General features: G+C 39.6%; 2 protein-coding genes across 3 annotated transcripts in view; both read right to left on the bottom strand.

Moving 5' to 3' along the window:
- Window positions 1-480: 480 nt before the first annotated feature.
- On the bottom strand, window positions 481-12172 carry LOC122265601 (uncharacterized). Its single transcript, XM_086532479.1, has 4 exons — window positions 11850-12172; window positions 11363-11427; window positions 6343-6380; window positions 481-4921 (listed from the first exon to the last, which is right to left on the bottom strand). Exons 1-4 carry the CDS (start codon window positions 12017-12019, stop codon window positions 3971-3973), a joined length of 1224 nt encoding a protein of 407 aa, XP_086388605.1. The 5' UTR covers window positions 12020-12172; the 3' UTR covers window positions 481-3970.
- A 104-nt stretch (window positions 12173-12276) lies between these two features.
- The window catches only part of LOC147467204 (uncharacterized), a 64335-nt gene continuing 58849 nt past the window's right edge, over window positions 12277-17762 (bottom strand). For both annotated transcript variants that reach the window (XM_086532607.1, XM_086532606.1), the window contains one exon: window positions 12277-12850. In XM_086532607.1, the coding sequence (XP_086388733.1) occupies window positions 12497-12805 (309 nt within the window). In that variant the 5' untranslated portion in view covers window positions 12806-12850 and the 3' untranslated portion in view covers window positions 12277-12496. The remainder of the gene's footprint in view (window positions 12851-17762) is intronic.

Below are 17762 nucleotides of genomic sequence, written 5' to 3'. Positions count from 1 at the left end.
AATGAAGAGGTAGTAATTGTAGTATTTTCTTTTTTATTTAGAATATATATCAGGTTTCAGTCCCTGTCCTCCCATAGTGCAGTGTATATATCCCCTGGTGTCATACATGGTGAGTGGATGTTGGATAAATGTGTCAACTTGTCGTGTTTATATGTTATTTCAGTCTCTGTTTCTCACATACCACTTTTATAAGGAAAGTGGAGTAAATATTTTTCTCTATTTTTTATATGTAGTAGTTAGTTCAAATTCAATTTTACAATACTTTATAATCGTCATATATATCCCTGTATATAATTTGAACAGGGAGTGTAAAATCCTTTAAAAATCTTTATCAAATACATCAGTATCATAAGGTTGAATTAGACACTCATACTGTCTCAAGATTAAAATTATATTACACTATTCATTTTTCCATATAGTAGATTCTAAACAATGCTTGTAACATGATATAAAATATCTGTAAATAATAATGATAAAAAAAACATAATCGTAATTTATTTGATACTTCTACACATAACGTCTACTCATATAATACAAAATTACATCTCCTATTTACATCCCTGACATTGCCTTCATAAACATTTTGATAGCTCTATATGTACACATGGAATGTAGCTTGAATCACACTATGTAAAAAGTTTCAAGTTTTAGCACGTGTAAAACCATCAATTGTCAGTTGTTACTTCCACAATAAACGTATCACTGAGAAAAACCACTGACCATATTTGTTAATCTTTTTTTTTTATATCTATAATTTTTCCTCTTATTTTTTCGTTCTCCTCTCGCCACATTCACTTCCAACTTTAATAAAGTCATATTCAGCAAAAGCTTGTGATGTGTTTCCAACTTTCCCAGTCACAACAGCACCTCCTCTTGCAACTGCAATTCAACACACATGACCAACGTGAAGATCCGTTTCCTTCATTTTTTTTTCAAATACTCCCCATTGTGATTCTCATCTAATTCATCACAGAATATGATTGAAAAAAAAATACTGCATATTCATCTCAAAAGACAAAAAGGGCCACCAAGCCATCATTTCTAGTAACCTAATATCCACCTTTTAATTGCTAGTTCCTCGCACCTATGAATCTAAAATGCTTTCTGCTTCCTTTTGTTCCAATAATTTTTTTTTAAATACCTCTTATCTCTGTTTCATTTTTTTCTTTTTTTGTGTTTACATCTTGATAGTTAGATATAATTTTATATTATAATATAGATGCATATGTATGTATATATGACATGCGTATATTGTGGGTTTGGATATCTGGTCACATGTGTATGTGTGTGTATTCCTGCATGTGGGTGTATGCACGGGTGTATGCGCAAATGTGGGTGTGGGTTTGGGTGTGGGTGTGAGTGTGGGTGAGGATGTGGGTGAGGATGTGAGTATGGATGTGAGTATGGATGTGCGTGTGAATTTAGGTGTGAGTGTAGGTGTGGGTGTGAGCGTAGATGTGGGTGTGAGTGTAGATGTGGGTGTGAGTGTAGATGTGGGTGTGGATGTGAGTGTGAGTGTAAGTAAATGTAAGTAAGTGTGAATGTGAGTGTAAGTGAAGGTGTGGGTGTACTTGCACTGTCAATATATGTGTATCTTAGCTGATTGGTAAATAAATAAAATGACATATGCAGTAATGTCCATGGGTTAAATGAAATAAAAAAAAACTCCCTATTCAAATTTCGAAAAAAAAAATCTCACAAGATTCGGAACGACATAACCACGCCAGATCAATTTCGTAAATAAAACCGTGTTAAAAAAATAATAATAATAATAATAAAAAACACAAGGTGGCAACTACTGTGTCCGAGGATTTCGAAAAAAAGTTGTGGGCACCAACGTTGTCATACACGCAATACTTATAAAGGTTTCCTGAACGCCACTACTAAATATCTCTACCATCAGTATTCAACACACTACCAAAGGTATAAAAAATGCAACAGCAGAACATTTAGGGTGCAGCTATGGTCAAGTATGGAATGCACAATATATGACAAAATTGAAACTTCAGATGTCAGTTAGATTGAGTGTTCAATGTTCACTCTAACTGGTGAATGATGGTATGTATGTTTTGTATCAATAACTGTTTTAAGACTGTTCAGATATCAGTTAGTTTGCTCCATGATATCACGACCAAAATAGTCAAACTGTTCAAATATCAATTAGATCACCTGTTTTAACTTGTTCAGATCCACCGGTTCACTATCCAATTGAACTGGTGAGTGAAGGAATATTCTACCTATCACGATTACAAACTTTCAATAATGAAAAAAAAATCACTTATTATACGAATACTCTTGTTAAAGCTCATTGTTTGTTCTAATCTAATAATGCAGTCGGGACGTGGTGGGTTCCTGGTGGCACATTTCGAAGTAACCATGATGTTTATGTGCGTTAAACATAAAGTACTTTTTCAGAAGGTGGAATGCACACCAGGTCTTACAGCTTCACCAAGCCCTTGAATCCTTTGCAACGGTGAATACGTAACTTTTTTTTTTATATTGCGAAGTTAAATACTGTAATGTTTTCTCTTACTTTTTGAGTCTCCGTTGCTGAGTACAACAGGTCTTCTCTTAAGAGTGTTTAGTACTTTTTTCTTTCTTTAATACTTGAATATTCATTAAACGATTAGATTCAATATCTTACAGTGATGAATACAGTAGGTCTTCTCCCTTCTGATATGGATCATTATGAAACAATTATACAATTATGACAAATATATAAAAAAGACAACATTGTAATTCAAAATGGTGAAAGAGTATTCCAATATAGTCTATTTTACAAGTCTTTGATATAAAATGTGCAGAGTATCAACCGCCAGCATCATAATTATATACAGTTTCTTAAAGCAAAGTTGTTTTCCATAACTTCCTTTAAAAACATACTGCAGTTTCTAATGGTTACAAGGTGTGATATAGTGAGTATAATGCACGAGCACTGTTAACCCAGTTCCGTTTCTTATAAGGTCACAACGATCCTAAATCGGCAACGAAAATATGCAAACAATCAAATCACTTCCCAATTTCACTTTGTGTTGAATATTCTGGATGTATATTACCATTTTCGTCTATTACATAGTGTTACCTAGTCCTCGTCGGAAATGAATATATATAAATATGTGCACCTTGAATACAGAGAGTTGTATAAAACATTACGAAATAAAATAATAACTACATCAATTACAGTGTGTTCTGTACAAAGATTTCTCTAATCTTGAGAATTCTAGTTGTTATTACAAAAAAACTTTCACTCCCATAACAATATACTACAATACTCAACCTTCACTTTCTTTCCAAATATTACAATACCTCATACATTCGCAAAAGGATGTTTCGAATAAAAAAAAAATGTTATCTGATGGGGGGACCATAATGAACATTTCCTTTCATCTCTCACAAGAATGAACTAGGATACACAATAAAAAAATAAAAACTACACATGGCACTTGGTGATTGCCCTCCGATCAACTATAGTGTCTGTCGAGTTATTCTAAGAACTATAACTGTCGAAATGGAACGAAAGGATAGAAGAGAAGCCAGTGTTTCTATACATGTGATCTCTCTCTTTTTTTTAAACACAGTCATCAATACTATTATTGCTCCGGAGGTGATTCTTATGAATACATATTCTTGTTTTCACTTTCGTCTTCACATAATCATTAGGGAAAGCTTTACAAGGGGCTAAGAGGAGAGAATTCATTTAACAGCTCAGGGGAAAAGTCTGCATAGGTAGACAGATCCTTTGGAACAGCTGGACCACTGCAGTCACACGCGGTAACAATGTCATTCTAAATCATGTGTGGGTGAGGGGTGAGTGGGAGAGATATATAAACATGCATCACGACATATGATGGGCGAGAGAAACACATGATTTTACGCTACATCTAGCACGGGTCGAGCCGGTGCCCACGAAGTCACTTCTATCAGATCATGATATGGATAATTACGAAATAATTACATCTGATCATGTACACTAGAGTTTGGTCGCGTCCAAATTTTGCAGAGAATCTTTGTCCTCGGAGTAGCCACTCTCCTCACTGATATTGTCCCCCTCCATGCGGGCCATCTTGCCCGGACTCTCGCCCTCTCTCAGGATGTGACTGTCCGAGATGATGTGGCTGCTCTCGCTCAGGAGGTGCTCCTGCTCCACCGCCACGTCGCACGGGTCGCTACAGGCGCCGCACGACGAGTTGCACGAGTCGCAGTGGGAGCCCAGCGATTCGGGTTGGTCCGACGTCAGCGACTCCTCGGCAGGAGCTAGACTCAGCTCCCCCGTCAGTGACGCCAGGAGGCCCAGGTCCTTCCCGCTGGCGGCCGAGACGTCCCCTCGGTCCCCCACCATCGCCCCTGCGTCCCTGCCCCCTCCTCCGCCCCCCGGCTCGTGCATCTCGCCCGCGTCGCCGAGGGGCGAGAGCGGGGGCACGGGGCAGTAGAGGGGCGTGTCCGGGTGGCAGAAGTGCGAGGGGAAGCCGGGGTTGCCCTCGTCGAACTCCTCCTCCAGCGTCAGCCTCTCCTGGCCGGCGCTCGCCACCTCGCTGCTCGAGTCGTAGTCCACCACGATGTCGGACGTGGTCTCCGACACGGCGCTCGACAGCCCCACGTCCTCCGGCTGCAGGTGCACCGACGCGGCCTCGTCCAGCTCGTCAATGTCATCCTCGTCGCTGTCGAGGCCCTCCGCCTCCTCCTCCTCCTCCTCCTCGATGCTCTCCTCGATGGCGCCGAGCTTGGGCGCGCTCTTCGACCGCTCCAGCGGCGGCCGGTAGTTGGCGGCGCCCGTGGAGAGCAGCAGGCGGCGCCGAGGGATGGCGGCCGAGTCGTAGATGGCGTGCATCAGGGACAGGCGCGCGTTCTGCCGCACCACCTTCTCCCGACGGAACTCCTGGAGCGCCGACGCCAGACGCACTCGCAGCTGGGCGGCCATGGCCTGCGGGAAAAGGGGGGTTACTCAGTTAAGCTCTGGGTTGGCCTGTGCACGACAGGAAGCATGCGTTCCAGATAAGTTTGTTTTCGTTTGTACTTACATGGATACATGCATGCATTATATATATATAAATATATATATATATATATATATATATATATATATAATATATATATACAGGGAGAGGGAGCGCAGAGGGCAGAAATTAAGTCTGCGGAGCAGACCACGGGGAGGTGGTCCAGATGAGGAGAACAGGACGGGGGGGTGGAGGAGGAAGGAGATAGCGTACCGGGAGAGGAAGGGAAACCCACTTCAATAATATATTCCAACAGCACAAGACCCAGAGAGAAGAGGGGGAGTGGGAGGAGAGAAGGAGAGAGAGTACACCAGAGAGGAGAGGGGGGGGAGACAGAGAGCGGAGAGAGAGAGAGAGACCCGGGAGAGAAAGACAAGAGGAAGAGGAGTGAGGAGAGGGAGTGGCGAGCAGAGGAGAGAGAGAGGAGAGAGGAGAGGAGAAGAGAAGAGAGAGAGAGAGGAGAGAGAGAGAGAGAGAGAGAGAAGAGGAGATAGAGGCGCCGAGAGAGGCGAGGGAGAGGGAGAGGGGAGGGAAGAGGGAGGGGGAGAGAGAGAGAGAGAGAGAGAAAGAGAGAGAGGGAGAGGAAGAGAGAAAGGGGGGGAGAGAGAGACAGAGGGGAGGGGAGAGAGAGAGGAGAGGGAGAGGGGAGGAAAGGGAGAGAGGAAAGGAGAGAGAGAGAGAGAGAGAGAGAGGAGAGAAGAGAGAGAGAGAGAGGAGAGAGAGAGAGAGAGAGAGGAGGAGAGGGAGAGAGGAGAGAGAAGAAGGAGAGAGAGAGAGAGAGAGAGAGCAGAGAGATAGAGGAGAGAGAGGAGAGGGGAGAGAAGAGAGAGAGAGGGAGGAAGAGAGGAGAGAGAGGAGAGAGAAGAGAGAGGAGAGGAGAGGGAGGAGAAGAGAGGAGAAGAGAGAGAGAGAGAGAGAGAGAGAGAGAGAGAGAGAGAGAGAGAGAGAGAGAGAGAGAAAGAGAGAGAGAGAACAGAAGAGAGAAGAAGAAAGAGAGAGAGAGAGAGAGAGAGAGAGAGAGAGAGAGAGAGAGAGAGAGAGGAGAGAGAAGAGAAAGAGACTATCATTCTATTAATATTTATTTCAATCATTCATTTAAAAATTCATTATATAAATAAAAAATAAAAAAAAAAAAAACTAAAAAGTGTATAAACATGTTAAGACGTGTGCACCATGTGTGTGCCACGTATGTATGTGTGTGTGTGCATAGTGTGCACATTACTACGTGTACATAGTTACATACGTTCACGTTTATTATATATACACGAGTATATATATAAAGAAAACCGTGCCTTACATTCATAAGGCGGCTCTATGGCGACATGAAGAGTAGACAGAGGTGCAAGACATAGACATCTGTCCAGCCTGCCAGAGAGACATCAGAGCCTGTAACAAAAGAGCAAATCTGTAATAAACGCAAAAGCATGAAATTGTAATGGGCTGAAATGGCACTATCAATGGTGGTAATAATGAACAATAATATAGTAAATAATAAAATAACAGTAATTAATGATGATGAATAATAAAATATAAAATAATATATAAATAATAATAATAATAATAATAATAATAATAATAATAATAATAATAATAATAACAATAATAATAATAAAAATGACAACAACAACAACAATAGCATCAACGATAACAGTAACAACAGTATTTCGCAAAAATCAACAAAAACAAAACAAAAACAAAGACAAGATGGCCGTGGCGATGACATTTCTTTTTATCTCTATTCTTTCCACGTCACTTATCAGGACGCAAAGGCATGCGAGCAGGAAGATGCAATATGGCGCCATGTACAGTTTGATATCAATTAATTATGGAAACTCTTAATCGAGTTGCTGCTAGTCTTGTTTTGCCTTGAAATGTGGTCTTGTAATAATAAGAGAAACTTAGAAAACGGGCTACGGAAAAGAGGGACTAATATAAATAAATAAATAAGTGAACATACATATAAGTTTTTTTTTTTTTTTTTTTTTTTTTTATTCGGTGTTTATTAAGGCTATTGTCGGATCAACTGAAGAGAAAGAGGAATAAAAAATCCTTGTCTGGCATCTGAGTGAAGTCAAAATTGCCACTAGCATTTTGTAGTGTTTACTGAAAATTCCACACCGCGAAAAGCAGTTAAGCCTTTCTCTAGCATTAGTCCTTGAGTTAGTCTGTCTCAGCACACACACATACACACTCACTCTCTCTCATTCACTCACTCACTCACTCTCTCTCTCACACATACACACATACACACGCATACACATATATAAACCTCCTTTCCTTACAAGTCAGAATTAAAGAATTCAAACTAAACTAAACCAAGTGAGTTTGCTGAAAGAGAGAAAAAGGTCCCCATCAATGTCACACGTGACCGTACGGTACATCCGGCCATAAAGGCAACAGTGGAAAAAAGTTATCTTGAAGCAATAAAACAAACAAACAAAAAACAACAGTGCCTTATTATACCTGTTAATACCGGTACTTCCGAGACATCTGATTTCAATAAAAAAAAAATGTAATTCCTAAAATTGTAATTCCAAAGAACTCAGACTGATAACTATAAATGGATAGGCCTATCAGTACAACACTGGTGCATATGCATGTATATATTCATCAAAGATCCTTCAATAAAATGATAAGACCAATCGAGCTTTTCCCCATAAGGAATATCGCACCACTGGCTATCTGGCGATTAACACCTTGTGACGTCATCTCTGTCGTCACACTGACGTCTTCAATGACGGGGCTTTGACGTCACAATAGCAGATAAGAACTTCTTTTTACTCTCCGTCTGTAGTCATCGCCTGTCCCTTTCCAGAAGCTTCGTCATTGTTTTGATAATACTGTATAAACATGCATATTGGCCTGTGTGCATCGATGTGTGTAGTTGTGTGTGTGTGGACATGTATGTGTATATAAAAATACATGCATAACCACGAATGTTTTCAACAATCTATTGAAACAAATAATAGATATATAAAAAGCTATTTGCACTTGATACTTTTCACTTACGGAATCCGTTAACTAACAAGAACCCGCCTCTTCTTATTACGATAAAATCCCTAATCCCTTGTTATAAAAGGAATAGATAACTGAATAAACGACGCCCAAAGAGGATGTAAACACACGTCAGGTTCAATTCTATGTTCGAAGCTTTACCTGTTCGCAAGACTATTCGATATCATAAGGTTAGTAAGGACTACTTGATTCTACTAAGATTCGACATGGAAACGTTGATTACAATCCTTATACTGTAGAATTATTAATTCATCTTGCAATCATCTGGTTTTCATTCATTTGTTTTCCTCCAGTTTTTATCGTGGTCTGTTTCGGAATTTCGATGTTTTTTCTTTATAGTTCACTTTATTTTTATTATAGTGGCGTCCGGGAAAACGTAGATGAAGCTTATCAATATCATCACTGTTTTTTTTTTTCTACAATTATTATCATTACTGTTATTATTGTTACTATTATCAACAACATTAGCATTATTATTAATGATAATGACAATTGTTATCATCAGTTGAGGATCATGTTCTTCTTATCATTGGTATTTAGAGCCTGCATGGATATCCTAAAATGCCATATTATATGCAAAAAGTACTTATAAGGATATACATATATATATTGAACGAATAACCAAACAAATGAAAAACACATATAAATATAATCGTGTATGTGTGTATGTGTATGTATATGTATATGTACATGTATATATATATGTGTGTATGTGTATGTATATATATGTATGTATGTGTGTGTGTTGTGTGTGTGTATGTGTGTGTGTGTGTGTGTGTGTGTATTTCAAGAAAAAAAAGATAAACTTCCCAATGCGTCATCTGCCGCCGAGGAGAGAAGGCGCAGGTGATATTTCCTTGTGACGTAAAAAAGACGCAATACTCGCTCGCACGTCTGTGATTCGCCCGTGATGAGAATACTCTATTGCGAATGACGTCACAGCCTTTGCTTTTTAGTTTGTTTCTTTCCTTTTTTGTTCTTTTATCGGCTCTGCGCTACCGGTCATTGGGGATTTTTGTTGTTGTTTGTTTTGGTCTGTTGTTTATATATGTGATCCCTCGCTTGTTTATCATTGTTATTATCCGCCTACTACTACTACTATTATTACTACTACTACTACTATTACTCCTATGCCGTCTCCTCCTCTTCGTATTTTTTATCTTTTCTTCTTTATCTTCTCATCATCATAGTAATCAATATCAGTATTGCACTCTATTGCAAGAATAAGTGTATATCTCAAATAGCATAATCATTACACTTGACAAATACAGCACAAAATAAATGAAAACAACCTGTATTGAAATCATGAAGCGAAGAATAAAAATTGTGTTATTGACAGTAGTGATGATGATAATAATAGGAATAATAGTAATAGCAATAATAATAATAATAATAAAAATAATAATAACAATTATGATAATAGCTATAATATACAAAAATAATAAACATAATAATGATAGTAATAAGAATAACAGTAACTATAATAATAATAACAATAATGATAATAATAATAATAATGATGATAATAATAAAATAATAAAAATACGTGTAGCAATATAAAATTAAATTAACAATTGTAATAGTAAGTGATGATAATAAGAACAACAACAATAATAATAATAATTATTATTATTATTATTATAATAACAACAAAACAAATAATAATAACGGTAGCAATAATAACAATGATATCAATAATAATAAAAATTATAGTATCATTATTACTACTACTACTACTACTATTACGAACTGTAACAATAATAGTACTGATAATAGTGATAATAATAAATCAATACGGCTGATGATAATGATAATGATAAAAACAAATAAAAATAATAGTGAAAATAATAACCATAGCAACCAAAACAGACTAATATCATCATCATCACCATTCCCTTAACCATCCTGTCAGAACACCATCACTACTGTTAATGGCCTCATCATATTCAACACAAGCATCATCACTATTGTTACTGACTTCATCATCACAATCAACATCATTACCCTTCTTTATTCTTTCCTTTTGTCATCACTGTCACCATCATCCCTAGTGCAAATTTAGTGTCACTATAGTAAGTCCAGTCACCATATTCATCACTGAAGATGGTGAATGAAAAAAAATGAAGAAAAAGACGATGAAAAGATGGATGAAAAGAAAGAAAAAGATGAAAAGAATAGAAGAGGAAAAAAACAACAGAAAAAGGAAAACAAGAACAGGAGGAGGAAGAATAAGAATAAGAAGAAGGAGAAAATGAAGAAAAGTAGATGAAAAGAAAAGAAAAAACATGATTTTTTTAAGTAAAAAAAATAGAAATTAAAATACGAAGAAAGAGAGAGAGAGAGAGAGAGAGAGAGAGAGAGAGAGAGAGAGAGAGAGAGAGAGAGAGAGAGAGAGAGAGAGAGAGAGAGAGAGAGAGAGAGAGAGAGAGAGAGAGAGAGGGGGGGGGGGAAAGGGGGAAAGAAAGAAAGAAAAGGAAAAAAACGAAAGAAGAAAAAAAGAAAATCCTAAACCCAGAAAATAGAGAAAAGAAAAAGATAGAAAGAAAATAATGAATAAACGAGGAAAGAAATAAAAGAAAAGAAAAAGAAAGAAGAAATACAATAAATGAAAGAAAGAAAACAAAGAAGATAGAAAATAATAAAAAAGAGGAAAGAAACAAAAGAAAAGAAAAAAGAAGAAAAGACAGAAATCAAAGAAAAGAAAAAAAAAGAAAGAAAATGAAAGAAAGAAACATAAAAAGGAGAAAAGAAAGGAAGAAATAAAATGAAAGAAAGAAAAGAATAAAAAAGAGGAAAGAAATATAATGAAAGAAAAGAAAGAAAAAAATATAGGAGGAAAGAAATATAAGAAAGAAATAAAATCAAATGAAGATAAAACCTTACTTTTTCCTCCATTAACATCAACATCAAGATTATCTATTGCATTCAGGACAACATTGCAATCCCCCTTATCATTATTATCTTCGGCATCGTCCTCATTAAGGTGTTACCCCCAGCATAAGTATTTAGATAAAACTATTCTTAATTAATTCTTAATCTTGTTAGTATCATGAACATTATCATTAAGATTCTTATTAACAGGGTCATGCATTACTATCAATGCCATCCTTGCCTCACTGTACGTGTTGCCAGTTATCATGCATTGCTATCGGTATCACATTCTTGCCACATCTTTCTTATCAACAACGTCATGCATTACTATCAACGCCTTTCTTGCCACATCTTTCTTATCAACAGCATCATGCATTATTGTCAACATCATTCTCGGCACACTATACTTGCCACCAGCATCATGCATTACTATCAAGCATCCTTGCAACACTCATGATGATTAAGGTCTGAATTGCAATTACCTTTGCCGTCATCATACCCGACAACACCACTAAGATCAACATCATTCTCATCATCAGATTCATCACTAATATAACATGATTCTCACCAGGCCATGCTTATTACACATCTCATAACACTCACAGCATTCTAAACACAATATTCTTTACACTAGCATCATGCTTATTATTAAGGCTATCCTAACCAAGCAACTTTTATTATCATATTCTTGACATCATCATCATCATTAAGGTTAATGCCATCCTCATCATACATTAAGACCAAAATCATCATGGTAACAATATTCCCACCACTAGAACCATCATTAATACCATACTCACCATGCCATTCCTATCGCATCATTATTACCACCCACCATCATCCTTAACCATCCTTATCACACCAATCTTAACACCATCATCATCTTTTAAGATTAACACTATCACATCATTCTTAACACCACCATCATCTTTTAAGATTAACACTATCATCCCCATCTATACTAATTCTTATGTCCTGTTAACACCACCCATAAGGGCTAAAATCATATCCTCGAAGCACTTACCCTTGGCCCATCCCGTGAGCACGTTGCCCAGGTACACGACCTTATAAGTTGGGTCATATTCGGTGATGGTCACACTTTTCTTACGCCAAAGCTTTTTCAGATTCATATTGGGCATCGTGGTCTCTAAGACAGTCTTAAGAGTGTTTTTTTGTTGTTGTTGTTCTTGTCCTTGTTCTTGTTTCGTCACAAAAACACACTCACACACACAGTTGATTTGTTCGTTTCTCTGTGTTTTTTTTCTAACTTTGTTGCTGTTAGGATGACTTATAATGCTTAATCTTACTTTATCTGTCTAATCTTTTTTTGGCCTGAGATAATTTCCTTTTTCTTGTAACACTGGTGGCTTTACGACCTCACTTTGTCTCGGTATAATTTGTTTTTTGTTTTTTTCTAGTCTTCTTGCATAGCATTAGTAACGGACATGCTGCCACCCGTGTCTGTTCTCACGTTTCATGGTTGACTCACTAAGTAAAAAAAAAATAAAAAATAAAAAATAAACACGGCGCTGGAGACGAAGAGTGCGTGCCGGCACACACACACACACACGTCCTGACACGCGCACAAACACACACTGCTTTCTTAGTGCCAATGTCTAAGCAGTGCCATGAGATGTGTCACTGCCTGGCAAGGTCCAGCTGACGTCAGAGTGACATATCCGGTGGCGACGCCGGCGACATCCTGTGGCAGCGGCAGCAGCTTCGGCCGGGCGGGCAGGCACTCGCGGCCCGGCGGCGGTACTCCCAGGGGCTCTCCCTTCTTCGGTGCCCGGGGGCGTGGGCTGGGGGCGTGGCCTGGGGGCGTGGCAAGGGCGCCAGCCACCCAGAAGGGGCGCGAAAGGCCCACCAGCAGCCACCCAGGGAAGCGCGAGAGCCTCGGAGGTCAGCCGGGGGAGTGCGACCATTGGCTAAACAAGGCCCTCCTGCGGCTCCAGTAGAACATCAGACACCTGCAACGAGAGAGAAGGGTCACATGGACACGTAGGCGTAGGCGTAGGGCAGAGGGAAAGGGCAAGAGACAAGAGGCAGGGGGAAGGAGGCAAGCGAACGGGGAGGCCCCGCGTCGCCAGCCGTATTGCACCATGGCTTCGCCGGTCTGCGACTTGGCCAGCTATGAGAATGTAACGCCATTTGCGTGTGCATGCGCGCGCACGCGTGTGTGTATGGGGGGGGGGGAGATGTATGCACAAAAATATGCAATACACTGCAGATAAATCAATGAGGATACATATGTATACACAATTATATATAAAAACACGTTTATAATCATACATACATCTCAAACCAACTCAAACAATAGTTAAACCTCAACATAACACACTGAGACACAAACACAACATACAAGACAAAAAAACAAAAAACACACACACACACAAACAAACAATGACCCACCGACTCTCTGGAAACAAGTGACATCATGGGACGCTGTTATCTCTTAACCCCCATCCCCCTCACCCCCATCCCCCTCACCCTCATCCCCCATCACCTCCTTTCCCTTCAAGTCGGGGACTCCCCCCCCCCCTCCTCCTTTCCCTGACCCCCCATGAAGTTGATGTCGTCACCAAGCCTGGCTCAGTCATTTCTATATACGCGTCGTGTCAGTTAGGCAGTTAGTCAGACACACAGACAGTTAGCCGCTTGGCCTGTTAGCCAGATAAGCAAGTAGTTCGCTAGTCAGACAAATTAATCAGTCATTTAGTTTGACAGCCGGTCGGCTTGTTAGCCAGTCATGCAGTTAGTACGTCAGTCAGACAACCAATCGGTCTTACAATTAGTCAGTCAATTAACCATGTAGTTAAAACGCCAGGCAGACAATTACTCAGTCTACCAGTTAACCTGACGGCCAGTTTACAATACAGCCAGACACGTGGTACCCCAATCATCCAGCCACTTCACCAGACAGCTAGTCAGTTAGCCAGCCACACAGTCAATCCTCCAGTCAGCCAGGTAGGCAAGTCGGCGTAACCGTAATCACATGACAGGCACGCTAACCCTCTCTGCCCCCCACCGCCCCCACCCCCACCCCTATTCTACCTCTACCTCTACTCTTACCATAACCAGGAAGTGCGAGCGGAGACTCAACTATTTCTCTCGTGTAGATTGTATAACGGTATGCGTATGTGTGCGTGTGCGTGTGCGTGTGCGTGCGCTCTCATCCATACCTTTGAGCACAATTTAACACCAAGGTAGTGCGGTCGACACACCAAGCCTTCCCATACACAAAACATAAATAAGTATAAAAATAACAACGGGAATGAGGAAAGAGAAAATAAATTCCCCCAAAAATAAAAAAATAATAATAAAAAAACACATCAGCTATTTTGGTTTGTTCCTCTTCCTGTCTTACGTCACATTAAAATATCTCATTTCCCTTTTGTTTGTTCCATGTCATATTATTTTTCACATAAACAATGGAGAAAGTGTGAGAGAGAGGGAGAAAGATAGAGAGAGAGAGAGGGAGAAAGATAGAGAGAGAGAGAAAGAGAGAGAGAGAGAGAGAGAGAGAGAGAGAGAGAGAGAGAGAGAGAGAGAGAGAGAGAGAGAGAGAGAGAGAGAAAAGTGAAAAAAGGGAGAAACAGATAGAGAGACATCATGCCTTGCCTCTATCTATCTATCTATCTATATACATATCGATAGATAGAGATAGAGATAGAGTTAGAGAAAGAGAGAGAGGGATAGAGAGAGTAGGATGGGGGAAAGAGAGAGAGTCGTAAAACTTTATAAGCATAATGCGTTCTCGATTCGATTCGTTGAAGCTGATGATCGGAGCCTATCGCGTTTTTGACAGAGAAGAGGAGAGAGAGAGAGAGAGAGAGAGAGAGAGAGAGAGAGAGAGAGAGAGAGAGAGAGAGAGAGAGAGAGAGAAGAGGAAGGAAGAGGGAGAAACAAAAAAAAAGAAAAAAAGCAAACCCAATAGCCCCCCCAAATCCAGCTTAAAACACATAAGTCTACCACATCATTTCAAAAACAAAATCTGTTCATATAGACCCTTTTCTCCCAAGATTCTAGGACACGAATCCTTAAACTTTATCCAAGATCTATGCGAATAAGCTGATACCTAGGACGTGGCCAACTCACCCACAAATTTCCAACAAAATCTGTCGATAATAATATTTTCGCGTAATCCTTCTGACAAACCAATTAACAAACCAATAGCCTAACCACAATCTAGCCAATAAAAAAAAATATATATATATTACCTCCTCGTTTCGACAAAGGTAATTAAGTTGTATAAACCCAATGGTTAAACAGTTCATCATGATAAATATTTACAAAATAAACATGATCACGTCCTATACTAGTCACATATTAACTGAAATTGCAGAGAAAATCTCCTTATTCCTAACCATAAATGTATTTCACATTTCATAGCATAATAGACAAAATATAAGGCAAAATATATAACCCAATTTATCCCGATAAAAAATCATATCACCTGGTTATTCCCCTAATTAAAAAGAAAAAAAAAAAAAAAATCTCGAGTTACAAGTGACGCGATAAGAATTTTCCGGAAAACGCACTCCTACGAATAACCTTTTCAGGGAAACAATTAGTTTTTCATGTTATTTTTATTAACCTACTTATTCCGTCGATTATCATATGCTTGACTTATCTTGCATCTTATCATTTGCAAGGGAGTTCATCAGATAGCCTATGCAAAATAAAAAGCAATTAAAGACTAGTTTATTTGTCAGTATATAGAGTACACTGAAAACTAAGCAACTTTATAAATACACAGGATACATACAGTCTTTAATTGTTTCTATTTTGCATAGGCTATCCGAACTCCTTTGCAAATGATAAGATGCAAGATAAGTCAAGCATACGATAATCGACGGAAAAAGTAGGTCAATAAAATAAAATAAAAAATGTTCCCCTGAAAATGTTCTTCGTAGGAGTGCGTTTTCTGGAAAGTTCTTATCGTGTATCTTTATCTCAGCAACATGGATGATATGCAAGGCTTATATAACACAGAAGCAACGCCAAATTATATCTACATTATTTATCAACGGCTTATCACAACTGTTATCTCTAAACTATGCTTCCTTTATAGATACGGCAAATGTCAAAGGCTGGGAGAAAAAAAGAATACAATACAGACAGACGTAGAGTACGAGCAGATAATAACATTACGTAATAGTACAAGTGAGAGATGGGCCCAACTAGTGTCATTTGCGCATTGCAGTTCCAGGGATAGACATCCACTGGCAGCAACACGCACATGTATGTATGTATGTATGTATGTATGTGTATGTAAATATATGTGCGTATATGTATGTATATATATGTACATATATGAATATATTTAAATATATATGTACGTGTATGTATATGTATGTATGTATGTATATATATATATATATATATATATATATATATATATACTGTACATATATACATATATATTCATACACATATGTACACACACACACACACATATATGCATATATACAAGTAAAATCTCTTCTAATTTTTTTTTTCTTTTTTTTGTGAAATGGACCTGTACCCCATATCGATCTCCATCACAGTCGTCCTTCCTCTTCATACCCTTCCCTTCCCTTCCCTCCCCTCCCCTCCCAACCCCCTCCCCTTTCCTTCTCACCGCTTCGTCCTACCCCCCTCCTCCCCCCGTCCCTTCGATCAATACCCCCCCCCTCCCCATTGTCCGGAATGAAAGTAATGATGTCGCAACAATAAACTCGGAATTAATATTTACGTCACGTGAGACATCGACGAAGATGGCGGTCGGCAAAGGGGGTAGGGGGTAAGGGGTAGGAGCGGGGTAGAGGGGAGAGAAAGGTAGGGGGAGGAAGAGAGAAGAGGGGAGAGGGAGAGGAAGAGAGAAGAGGGAGAGGAAGAGAGAAGAGGGGAGAGGAAGAGAGAAGAGGAGAGAGGACGACGGAGGAAGGGGCTGAAGAAAGGTGAGAAAAGGGGAGGAAGAGAAGAAGGTGCGGGGAGAGACAGACGACAGACGGTGGGTGAGGGGGGGAGGAGGGGGAGGGCGGAGATGGAAAGGGGGAAGGGGGATATGGGTAGAAGAAGGGGAATGAAGGGAAGGAGGAAAAGGGAGAGGGGCAGAAAGGGGGGTGGTGAGGGGGAGAAGAAAGGAAGGGAAACAGCAGACATAAAGGCGGGAGAGAGAGAAAGGAAGAAAAATGCACAGCGAAGGGCAAGGCAAAAGCTGAAATGCGAAGGGAAGTGGCTGGTGGTGGTAGTCGTACAGCCCGCCCACCTACCCACCCACCGACCTACCCACCTACCTACCTACGAACCCACCAGCCATCGTCTTGGGACAAAAGCAGCCCTCCATGATGAACGACAGCCGTGGAAATAACCTCGAAATGACCGAGGCAAAAGGAAAGGTAACGGAGAGGCATCCGACCAACCACGAGGAGGAAAAAGAACAAGGTGAAGACTACGTTTCTCGAAGTTTCCCCTCCAAATTGCGGACGGCCATCGCGCGTGTCTCGTTTTCGTTGGAATTCATGAGCCATAATGAGTATTGTTGTTGTTATTGTGATAATCATCGTCAAGAGTAGCAACGGCCTATCGTCATTGTTGTTACCATCATAAGTAGCAATATCATACACCACGTAGTCATATTATCATCTATCATCCTATCACCATCTATTATCATATAATTATTACAATAATTATCAAAATCATAGTCTTAATCATCATAACCATTTGCTGTTAGCGTTGTAGCCTGTTCCACGACGACACAATCAGGTAATTACTTACAACGATCAATTTACCGAAAATAATTGAATAAAGTGACGTAATAATTTCACCCAGACAATTTTGGAGGAATGACAGAAGTCCATTAGAAGTGAGAGAGAAGAGTGGGAGTGGGAGTGGGAG

Source organism: Penaeus japonicus, unplaced genomic scaffold, assembly GCF_977035675.1.
Source record: "Penaeus japonicus unplaced genomic scaffold, GWHDUDI00000001_assembly GWHDUDI00000037, whole genome shotgun sequence".
NCBI classification, from domain to species: Eukaryota; Metazoa; Arthropoda; class Malacostraca; order Decapoda; family Penaeidae; genus Penaeus; species Penaeus japonicus.
The sequence above is the reverse complement of the archived record's forward strand: the minus strand, read 5'-3'. Positions and strand labels throughout refer to the sequence as shown.